Genomic DNA, 12476 nt, shown 5'->3' with positions numbered 1-12476 from the left:
ATCAACACACTTTTACCAACGAAAAACAGGTGTATTTATGTCAGTAACGTAAAAATCTAACGTTCTGGTGGCGATGAAGTCGCTGAAGGCATTTTTGATATCGCTTAAATTTTTAAAGTATTTCTCACACAAAAAGTTATCGAGATGCTTGAAAAAGTGGTAGTCGACAAGTGAGAATTCCTGAGAGAATAGCGCATGAGGCAATATTTTGTATCCCAATTCGTTAAACTACTGAATGGTCGGTTTAGCAATGTACGGTCGGGCATTGTCGTGGATTAGAATTGGGTATTTTCTGTTGATTAATGCTGAGTGTTGTTGTCAAAGTTTCTGATGCATATCATCCATTTGCTGACAGTTTCGCCTGCATTCAAAAAAACTATAATGGATGAGACTGGCCACAGACCACCAAGCAGTCAACATGACCTTCTTTTGGTGCAACTCTGACTTGGGGAAGTGTCGTGGAGCTTAGTCGGCAATGAGCTGAGCTGAGCGTCGCCGGTTGTCGTAAAGAACCCAATTTTCCTCGCAAGTCGCAACACGGTCGAGAAACGGGCCGTTCTTGTTGCGTAAAAGAACAGAAGATACGTTTCCAACCCGTTTCCCTGACCAGGAAGAACAACACGCATCACTTCTAGATCTGTTTTTGACCACAGTTCCCGATGACTGCATAACGAAGGCCCACAGCCCACTCGGGAACGCTGATCATGCAGTGATAATGGTTGAAATCGCCCTAAACTCTAGACCCAAAACTGAAGAGCCAGTGCTCAAAACAACGAGATATTATAATAAGGCTGACTGGGAAGCCATCAGGGAACTAATTAGAGATGCTCCATGGAAAAATATTTTCTCTCTCCCTGCTGAACAATGTGCAAACGAGACCACTGACTGGTTCAAAACTGCAATCGAAGCACATGTTCCCATGCGGAAATTTTATAGTAAGCCCCACTCTCCCCAATGGTTTACGTCGACTTGTGCAACTGCCATTACTCAAAAGCAGCATGCATACCGTAGGTTTAACCGACATAAGTCCAGTTCAAACAGACTGAAGTATATAGAAGCTAGAAATAACGTTAAGAAAGAAATAGCGACAGCTAAGAGAGAATTTACGGAAACCACTAAAAAGCGCATCGAAGCACAAAAACTAGGAACTCGAGACTTCTGGAAAATCTACAACAGTGTAGTAAATAATGGGCAATCAACAATTCCCCCACTAACCAACAATCACGAGATTGTCTCCTCAGCAACCGACAAGGCTAACATGCTTGCCAGTCGGTTTGCCTCAAACTCCACACTGGACCCTTCCAACCACCCCTTACCTGACTTTCCTATGCGGACAGACGCCACACTAGACGATCTGAAAACCACCCCTGCTCAGGTGCATGCTATCATAAAAAACCTTGACACCTCAAAAGCATGTGGACCCGATCTTATCCCAGCTGTGCTATTAAAAAAGTGCTCAGCCGAAGTAGCTCCAGTTCTCTCCAAACTCTACAACAAATGTCTTAATGAAGCCTGCTTTCCGGGCTGTTGGAAAACTGCTTCTGTTGTACCAGTATTCAAGAATTCTGGCGAAAGGACAGACCCATCAAATTATCGCCCCATTAGCCTCCTCCCACTTTTTGCCAAAATATTTGAGACCATAATTAACCATGTTCTAGTCCATCATCTTACAGATGCTAAACTACTGACTGACAAACAATATGGATTTAGACAAGCCCGTTCCACAGCAGACATCCTCACTGTGATCTCTGAACGTATATGCCATTCACTGGACAAAGCGGGGGAAGGCAGAGCGGTAGCTCTAGATATATCTAAGGCTTTTGACAGGGTATGGCATGAGGGTCTCCTCAGTAAAATCAGATCATACGGTATCACTGGTAGAATACTTAACATAATTAAATCCTTCTTAGATAAGAGAAAAATCCAGGTAGTCCTCGACGGTCGCACATCTAAACAATATGATATAAATGCGGGAGTGCCCCAGGGTTCTATCCTTGGACCTCTATTGTTCCTGATATTCATAAATGACCTCCCCGACAACATTGCCTCTGAGATGGGTATATATGCTGATGACACTACACTCTATGGCAGACACGACAGGAAGACGAATGAACACATTTCTAAAGAAATGGCAGAAACACTAGAGGAAGGCCTCCAATCTGTAGTGGAATGGGGAGAAAAGTGGTTGGTCGCGTTCAATGCTGCCAAGACTAAATTAGTTTCATTCAATAATTACAAGAAACCCTCTCTACCACCCATAGCAATGGCCAACGACTCTTTATCTGAGAGTCCATCTTTCAAACTCCTTGGCCTAAAGTTCACAGGAAACATGAGTTCGAACAATTACATTGAAGGCATTGCCAGGGCCGCTGCAAGAAAGGTAGGCTCTCTCTACCGTGCTAGAAAACTACTAACACCCGAAAGTATCCTGTACCTCTATAAGGCCACCATTCGCCCATGTATGGAGTATTGCTGCCACATCTGGGCTGGTGCATCGGCTACTAGTCTCTCGCTCCTTGACAAGGTTCAAAAGAGAGTCGCAAACCTGATAGGCCCTGAACTGGCATCTAAGCTTCAGCCTCTGTCCCATCGACGAAATGTTGCATCCCTCTGCCTTTTCTACAAGTATTTTAGTGGTGAATGCTCTGACGAACTGCAATCACTTGTGCCCCCACGACGCGAGCACCCTCGACAAACCCGACAGGCTACTAGATCCCACCCCCACACTGTAGAGGTCCCTAGATGTAAAAGATCTTTTTACTCCAATAGTTTCTTCCCCAGAACCGCAAGACTCTGGAATTCCATTCCAGGTCCCTGCTTCCCCAACAGTACTGACATGCAGAAGTTCAAGTGTAATGTGAACCGACACCTTGCTGCCCAAATCCCTACATAGTACCCCAGTAGTTGTTGCCCCTGATAGTAGCCCCCTACACCAAAGTGGCAATTTGCCTTGTTTGGGGTGAAAATGTAATAAAAAAATAAAAAAAAAAACTTCATAACGGCGTTTCTTTTGATTGTTGTTCAATTTGAGAAGCACCCATTTATCAAGTTTTTTTTTTTTGTCTTTCCAATTTCTCTCAAGTAGTTGGAAATTGATGTATACATTACGTTTAATTCAGAAGCAAGTTCTCGAAGATTTTTGCATAGATTGGCTTCGACTAAGGTTCTTATTTGATCGTTGTCAACACCGATGGCCGACTTCTACGCCCATCATCTCTAAGACTCTTGTCGCCACCACGAAATTTCTTAAATCACTGTGCGTTCAGAAGTGATTCCTGGGTCAAACGGTTCGTTTTCCAGCCTAGCTTGAATTGAAATAAAAAAAAATTGTGCGAATTTTCTTTTTTTCCAATTTTGTATTCAACGTTAGAAAATTAGAAAACATAATTCTTCTAAAACGAGTGTAATTTAAACAGATAGAGCGAAAAACGCTCTTTAAGATGATATATAAAGTAAATGCTATAATAACGAAAACTTATTTTGACTATACCAATCGTAATCAGTTCATGCATAAGAATTATTACGGATTTACTTTTCTTTCTTTTTGTTTTTTGTTTTGTTTTTGTTTTTTGCTTTTTGTTTTTATTTGTTTCTTTTTTTTTTGTTTGTTTGTTTTTTTTTTTTGTTTGTTTTTTGTTAGTGTAATGGCTGATAACCTGAATCCATTCTATCCATGAACTCGTCTCAGCAAGTTTTCCCTTGACTGCAGAGGGATCAACCGACTGCAGAGAGGTCAACCTTCTGATTGCGTTCGTACTTGGTCCAGTTACGATCGATTGAACAATATGGCAACAAACATAAACAAAGGTAACCATTTTATGACATATTCTTAACGTTTACTAGTATTGTATTATTCATTGAAACAAAGTGAAGACTTTAAGGAAAAACGAAACCATTCATAATGGTTCCGTTTTTCCTTAAACTTCTCAACGAATAATTTTTTTTTCAATTCTTCAGATGAAGAACGAAAGAAGACATCAAATGTCATATATTGAGTTATTTAAGTTCAAACATTTGTATGGAATACATAAAACAACACAATTTTTATAAATGTAAGAATCGAGGAAAAATAGTGAGATGCCTGGTAAATTTTATGAAAATAGCGCAACTAGTATAAGTTGTCTGTTTCATACAATTTTGATTTACTAAATGAGTCTATATATATATATATATATATATATATATATATATATATATATATATATATATATAATTTAAAGGAGATTAGAACAATAGTCTAAAGAGCAAAGTGTATTTTAATGTAATAGTAAAATTACTAGTTTAATTAAAATACAGGGAAAGAAAAAGTGCTCGTTGTAATTTAGATATATAATAAGCTCGATATATAATATATATAGATTATCATATTACTATATATATATATATATATATATATATATATATATATATATATATATATATATATATATACAGTGATGATCATATTTATTGGCACGGTAAAATAAAAGTTAAATTTTGTCTAATAAATTCTAAAAAAGGGATTAAATTAAAGAAAATAACAAAGTATATTATGTATTTTTAACTGGCCTTTCCGATGCAGCAATCGGATTTTAGAAAAAATAAATAACAAAGGAACAACAAACATAATTGCAAAAACCCCTTGTTCAAAATTATTGGCACGGCTTTGTTTTTCTTTTAGTATCAGTATAATATCAATCAATTTCCGGTTTACGTGCTTTCTGAACTTTTTTATAGCCATATTATGCTTGTTTAACGCTAATTCAGTGAATAATTTTTTTCAGATAATTTTTAGATAGCGATTTATTTAAACTATTATAAGTGACTAAATTATAATTTTCAATCGCCATGGTTAAAACTAAGGAACACAGCGAAGACGTCAGGAAGCTTGTTGTAGCATGCCATACCAATGGGGAGGGCTATGATAAGATTTCAAAGAAGCTAAACCTTCCCAAATCCACTGTTAGAGCCATAATAAACAAGTTCAAATCGCAAGGCCACGTTATGAGTTTAGAGGGTAGAGGGAGAAAAAGGATTCTTTCTCCAAGAGATGAACGGAAAATTGTTCGACAAGTAAAACAAAACCCAAGGATCTCTGTTGGGGAGATTGTTGATGAACAGAGCACCTCTGGAGTGAATTTATCTCGACATACAGTTGGTAGAGTTTTGAAGAGAGCTGGTTTAAAAGCATGTCGTCCGAGAAAGACTCCCTTATTGAAGCCTATGCACCTGAAAGCAAGGCTAGCCTTTGCAAAACGTCATATTGATAAAGATGTTGCATTCTGGAAACGTGTTCTATGGACTGACGAAACGAAAATAGAGTTATTTGGCCATAATAAAGTGTCTTATATTTACAGAAAATCTGGCGAAGCTTTCCTGCCTAAGAACACCATACCCACAGTGAAGCACGGTGGAGGCAGTTTGATGTTTTGGGGATCCTTTGCTGCCTCTGGACCAGGGCGACTTGTTAAGGTCACAGGTAGCATAAAAAAGGAAGATTATGTTAAAATATTGGATGAAAACCTGAAAGACTCTGCTAAAGAGCTCTCACTTGGTCGTCGTTGGTGGTTCATGCAAGATAATGACCCAAAGCATTCGGCTAAACTGACTAAGAAATGGCTTGAGGACAATCATATTAATGTTTTGGAGTGGCCATCACAAAGCCCAGACCTTAATCCAATTGAAAATTTATTGAGAACATTAAAATTGAGGGTAATGCAAAGGAATCCTAAGAATCTTACTCAATTGGAGGATTATTGTCAGGAAGAGTGGACTAAAATTCCTACTGAAGAGTGCAACAACTTGGTTGTAAACTATGAAAAGCGACTGAGGAAGGTAATCAAGGCCAAAGGCTATACAATTGATTATTAAATAAATCGTGCCAATAATTTTGAACAAGGGTTTTTTGCAATTATGTTTGTTGTTCCTTTGTTATTTATTTTTTCTAAAATCCGATTGCTGCATCGGAAAGGCCATTTAAAAATACATAATATACTTTGTTATTTTCTTTAATTTAATCCCTTTTTTAGAATTTATTAGACTAAATTTAACTTTTATTTTACCGTGCCAATAAATATGATCATCACTATATATATATATATATATATATATATATATATATATATATATATATATATATATATATATATATATATATGTATGTATGTATGTATATATACATATATATATACATATATATATATTGCCTGCATCAATAGATACATTTGAAAATGTCATGAGAATTGAATAATTATTCTAAAAAAATCATCAGACGTTTACAAATCATATATATATATATATATATATATATATATATATATATATATATATATGAACAAATGATTAATGAAATATGTTAAAAGACATCTTGAAAAAGAGTTAAAACATATTTAATTTTAAAAAAGGAAGCACAAGATAAGTGGATAGTCCTTAATCCGCGGAGTTTCGAAGAAATACTCTCCTTCTCATCAGAGGGCAGGAATTAGCAAAATGCAGGATCGGATTTTGCATATAAAAGTATTTAATGAAACTACAAGTAAGTAAAAGATCTTACTTGGTTAAAAAAGGGTGAGGTAAGGGGAACAGGAGGCAAAAGAATAATAATAAAAAGATTTCACATGAATGAATAGTCCGGTGAAGGGTAAAAATCCAAAAATGGTAAAATCCAAAACGGTCTAATTTAAAATTTCAATCCACTGGGTAAATTCCAAATGGTCCAAAATCATCCAAAAGGCAGAGTTCCTTGAAAAAAAGTGCAAATGGAATGAATTCCAAATCATTAAAAGAAAAGTACTAGAGATAATATTTGAAACACGTCTGTCAAGGATGGGTGAATCAAAAAAATTAAGGCTTAAAAAAAAACGAAAAAACGGTGACAATTTAAATTTGAAAAGCAAGGTCAAACTGACCCAGACAAAAAGCGCGAAAGTTAGCGTTAATAATTAGGTCAGCTTAGATATGCACGTGAAAGTCTCAGAAATAAATTAAGAAAACTGATCAGAAGAACAAATAAATGGCCAAGTTCAAGAAATGGGGCGTCTGTTATAAATATACATACATATATACATATATATACATATATACATACACAAACACACACATACATATATATATATATATATATATATATATATATATAAATAAAAAATAAAAAATAAAAAATAAAAATAAAAAAATAAAAATAAATAAAAATAAAAATAAAAAAAATAAATAAATAAAAAAATGAAAAAATAAAAAAATATATAAAATAAAAAATAAAAATAAGTAAATAAATAAATAGAAAATTATATATATACAGTCACATACATACATACACATATACATACATACATACATACATAAACACGCATATAAATATATATACACATATATGAATACATATACAATAACACACACACATATATATATACATATATATAGAAACACACACGCATGCATAAACATATACACATATCCAAAAACATATACAAGTTAAACAAAAAACATACATACTTACATACAAAATAAGAGGAGAGGCCGGTATCTGCAAACTCCGGAATAGGGCAAATAAACGTGTATGTAAATGCATATAGTTAAATATAAGTAAACAAATACATAAAATAAAAATGAGTAGGTTGATGTATATATTTAATTAATCGGTATACTTATACCATAAAACTTATACCATATATATATATATATATATATATATATATATATATATATATATTAAAGCAAATTGGTTGCCCTTATTAATCTGGTCCCAATTTTCTTTAGTGTTTTGGTGGCAGTGTACTTTGCTTCCATTAACTTAGGTAAAATTTTATCGATAAAATATAGTTTTTAATTATATTTTACAGAGGCATCAGTATAAGTATTTTAATAACAGTTCTAAACTATTAGTTCAAATGAATTTAATTCTAGTTTGAAACCAATTTTCTTATTGTACTTCTTAGTCTCCATAATTTTCTTTCATGGTTTCTTTTTTTATTTCTTTAAGTACAAGCGAATTTTTTGTCAAAAAGTTGCAACACTTTTAAAATTCATAAATATACAGTTTATTTATTTTCTGTGCTTTCTTTTTTTTCAATATTAGATTGCATGCGACAGCGGACATCTTCTTTTAGTCTAATGGTGAAGGTAAGAAAAAGATTTTGTCAATCTATTTTTTTTTATTTTTTTAAATTTTTTTTTTTGTTAGTCAAGTGTTCTTACAAACCAGAACTTCAAGTTCTATTTTTTAACATGTAATTCTATCATACAAATTAAATCTTTATTATATTTATAAAATAGTTTAGAGCATAAAATAATAAAAATAATCTCACTTGCATTATATCATTTTCTTTATTCATCCAGTAGTTTTTACAGTTGTTTACATCATTCATTGATTGATCCAAATAAAATTTTACGAAGGGCGTGCAATAAGTAATGCCCCTAACCGACTTCCAGTTGTCTGATCTAGCTGAAATTTTGCATGTGCAATGATTTATATCTCTATGGGTTATGTGGCAAATTACAGCTCTGAACTAATTGTGGTTTCTGTTTTACAGGTGTTTGAACTGGTGTGGAATGGAGCCTGTTGAATGTCGAGCAGTGATCCGGTTTTTGTATTTGAAAGGACGCACACCACAGGAGACTTTTGATGAAATGAAAGAAACTTATGCTGATAATGGCCCATCATATGACCTTGTAAAACACTGGCATCGTGAATTCAAACATGGCCGGAAGTCTGTGGAAATAGCTCCCAGACCTGGTCGCCACCCCCCCACCTTCTGCCATTGATGAGGCATCTGTCCGTCAAATTGAGGCTGCCATTTTGGAAGATCGGCGCATTACTATTCGCCAAATAGCCCAAAATGTCAAGATTAGTACACGGTCTGTGGAAACTATCATTCATGACCATTTGCATATGCATGAAGTACCTGACAGATGGATTCCCAGGTTGCTTGAGGATGAATTTGGAGATGTGCCAAGTAGATGAGTCAAAGTTTTTCAAAAGACTGATTACACAAGATGAAAACTGGCTCCATCACTATGGTCCAGAGACCAAAGCCCAGTCAATGCAGTGGAAGCACTTGGACTCACCACCTCCAAAGAAGGCAAGAGTGCAGCCCTCCGCTGGCAAGTCATGCTCACAGTCTTCTGGGACCAGGACGGAGTAGTGATGACAGATTTCCTGGCAAAGGGTACCACAATTACAGGATCCTATTATGCTTCCCTTTTGAGGAAATTAAGGGAAGCTATCAAAATCAAGAGGCGGGGCAAGATCAGCAAAGGTATCCTCCTCCCGCAGGACAACGCTTCGGTCCACAACTCGCATGTCGCCAGATCAGAAGCACGGGCGTGTCGTTCTGAAATCCTCCCCCATCTTCCTTACACTTCTAACCTTGCACCCTCTGACTTTCACCTCTTCCAAGCCATGAAATTGTTTTTGAAAGGAAAGCGTTTGGCAGATGATGCAGCCTTGATTTCTGAAGTCACGTCGTGGTTGGAGGATCAACCTGAGGTGTTCTACAAAAACGGTCTCCAGAGCTGCATCAAACGATGGGAGAAATGCATAATTCTGGGCGGTTCCTATGTAGAGAAAGACTAATAACTGTGCCAAGTTTCCTTGCTCTACTGCTATGGGAAGTGGGTCAGGGCATTACTTATTGCACTCCCCTCGTAAAATAATCAATTACTTGATTCAAAAGTCTACTAATTTAATGTTTTCTATGTGAAAAGCTTCATCAATGTTGAAGGCACTAGAAGTAAACTATTAATGTGTGACACTGTTTAGATCCAATATTTTATGTAGCAGTGTATGTGTCTTTGTTTTGTCAGTGAAATCATATGTATGAAACTGTGTATACACGAGTTCAGTAAGCAGTGTATTTATGCTCTTGCTGTGTGTTCAGTGGTTTGTGATAGTTTCTTGTTCCGTTTGCCGCGTTTCTTCGACCAGTGGTCAAAGTAAGTTTGGTAATATGCTTCTGTGCGTCAGCTTTAAAAAAAACTATAAAAATAAACGAGAGACAAAGAAAAAGACAAAGAGAAATATAGACAATATACTTGTTTTTGTTTTTGTTTTTTACACAGATATTACCACATTATCAAGGCCAAGAGACCACTCGAGGATAAGAGTTAAAGAGTGTACAGTAGAAATTGTACAATATAGTAATCATTAGTAATGGAAATTCGGTAAATGTGTTAACTTATATGGAACGGCTCATCAAGAACTTCTTTACGTTAGACTTGAAGACAACCATATTGTAGTCAGCTGGAAAGCAGGAAAACGGAAGACAATTCCACAGGCGTGCAGTTCTAAGAAAGAAGCTTTGTTCATGGAATCTACGTTTAGGTTTAGCCACAGATAAAGAGTGAGGGGAATTATTGATAGTGTTTTCAGCTAGATGAGTTTTCTTGTGAAAGTTTGGCGAGGGGGGACCATAGCTCAGTCGAACACTTTCTATGAAAATAACGATACATCAGAGACAAACTCGCAATATCTCTTCTGTGAGATAGAGGTTGCAGGGAAGAGAAAAGGACATCTCCTACGAGGCTACGAACTCTATCAAGGCAGGACAAGTCATTTCTAGCAGCTCTTGCCCAGATGTGGCAACAGTATTCCATCCTTGGACGTACCTGGCTCTTATATAGATAGAGAATGGCATCTGCAGTGAGATATCTACTGGATCGATAGAAAGATCCCACCATTTTTCCAGCAGCCTTGGCAACAGATTTGATGTACGTGTTCCATTTAAGATCATGAGTAACGGTCAAGCCCAGAAGCTTGTCAAAACTTGAGGCCTCCTGAAGACGAGAGCCATTCATTTCAAGTGATGCCAGATGTGGATCAGAGCGTTGATGATGTAAAGAGAGAAGCTTGGCTTTAGATGCATTAAAAGTAACCAGCCACTCCTTTCCACATTGCACAACGTGATCAAGATCAGAAGAGACAGAATCGGAGAGAACTTGGTCGTTTACTGTCTTAGATGTGCTACCATAAATGGTAGTGTCATCAGCATAAATGTCTACGAATGGTGTAAGGATGTGATTTGGAAGATTATTAATGTAGATCTGGAATAGAGTTGGGCCCAGGATGGACCCCTGAGGGATCCAGCATTAATAGTGTGAGCTTCTGATTTTTGCCCATCAACTACTACTCTTATGAACCTATCAGAAAGAAATGATTTAATAATTGAGAAGACATTTCCAGCTATACCATAGCTAGAGATCTTGTGAAGTACACCTTTATGCCATACCCTATCAAAGGCCTTAGATATGTCAAGAGCAATTGCCCTCGAAAGGTTGCCTCCGTCGAGAAATTTGCTAATCCTATGAGATATAACTGTAAGCACATTTGCTGTAGATCTAGCAGAACGGAAACCATATTGCGTGTCACTAAGAAGGTTATTTTTGTTGAGATGGTTGATTACTTCTGTATTTAACACAGATTCCAGCAACTTACTCATGACGCACAGGAGACTTATTGGCCTGTACTAATATGGCATCAAGAGACCCCACCAGAAGTTACTGCATGGTCCAGAATCCATTCACCAAATGGCAATACAGCAGCCCCAGTATTTTGCACCTGCTGATAGGACAGCCTCTTAGTGGTTAATCCAAGGTTCGGGTCCCTGTCTATCAGGCGGATAACGTCAGCCCAGAAAAAAACGTTTACCTCCAGCACCCTTACTAGTGACATGGCTACAAGGATAGACATAGAAACAGAAAATTTCCGCCATCTCTGCCAACTGTTCGCGTAAAATACTGCCAACCTAGAAAACAGGTTTTTCTCTTCCCTTTGTCAGAAAAATCACTCATTAAAAAATGAGGACTGAGGGACAAATAAGGATAAGCGAGAGTAATGGGAGCTGCCGATAACGCATCCACAATGCGTTTTCTACTCTCCATTAAAAAATAAATAAATAAATAAATAAAATATATAATTATTAAGTATTGTACTTAATAAAAGTCCAACGGACGTGTTTAAGGGAAAGTATGGTGATAGATTCCCCTCTCACGAACTAAAAATGAATAAATTACCTAATCTATTTTTGCAATCAACTTGGTAGATAAATAAACATTTATGGACGAGAAAAACGCTAGCATTTAATAAAACAGAAATACATAAATTAAATACTGAAATAAAATGTAGTTATTAATATTTGAATCTAAAGATAAAAAGTACGATTAATATAGAAATCACTTATCTCGAAAAAAACACTTCCGTATCCAAAATGCAACTGTATAAAAGAATTTTAGTTCAAAAGACTTTCTTTTTTTTTTTCTTTTTTTTTTCAATTAACCGTTAAAAGAACAGCGTGATCTTATTCTGGACTTTAGCTAGTCACGTTTTAAGAAACTGGCGATATAAAAGAAAAGCGGATGGGGTGGGGGGGGTCTTCCGAAAGTTAGTTGGTGACGTTATAAGTAATTGCGAGATAAAATGAAAGCAGGATTAAGGGGTGGGGACTGAAATGATAATATAATGGATTGAGTCTATTTATAGATAAAAAGTCTATTTAAAGATAAAA

General features: G+C 35.9%; 1 protein-coding gene across 1 annotated transcript in view; it reads left to right on the top strand.

Moving 5' to 3' along the window:
- The window catches only part of LOC145284758 (uncharacterized), a 97498-nt gene that overhangs the window by 30758 nt on the left and 54264 nt on the right, over positions 1-12476 (top strand). The window contains exons 2-3 of the mRNA XM_080133723.1: positions 3641-3807; positions 8054-8097. Of these exons, the coding sequence (XP_079989849.1) occupies positions 3786-3807; positions 8054-8097 (66 nt within the window). The 5' untranslated portion in view covers positions 3641-3785. The remainder of the gene's footprint in view (positions 1-3640; positions 3808-8053; positions 8098-12476) is intronic.

The sequence above is a fragment of the Euprymna scolopes genome, chromosome 9, assembly GCF_053919585.1.
Source record: "Euprymna scolopes isolate OS-2025 chromosome 9, ASM5391958v1, whole genome shotgun sequence".
NCBI classification, from domain to species: Eukaryota; Metazoa; Mollusca; class Cephalopoda; order Sepiida; family Sepiolidae; genus Euprymna; species Euprymna scolopes.
This window is presented reverse-complemented; position numbering and strand designations above follow the sequence as displayed.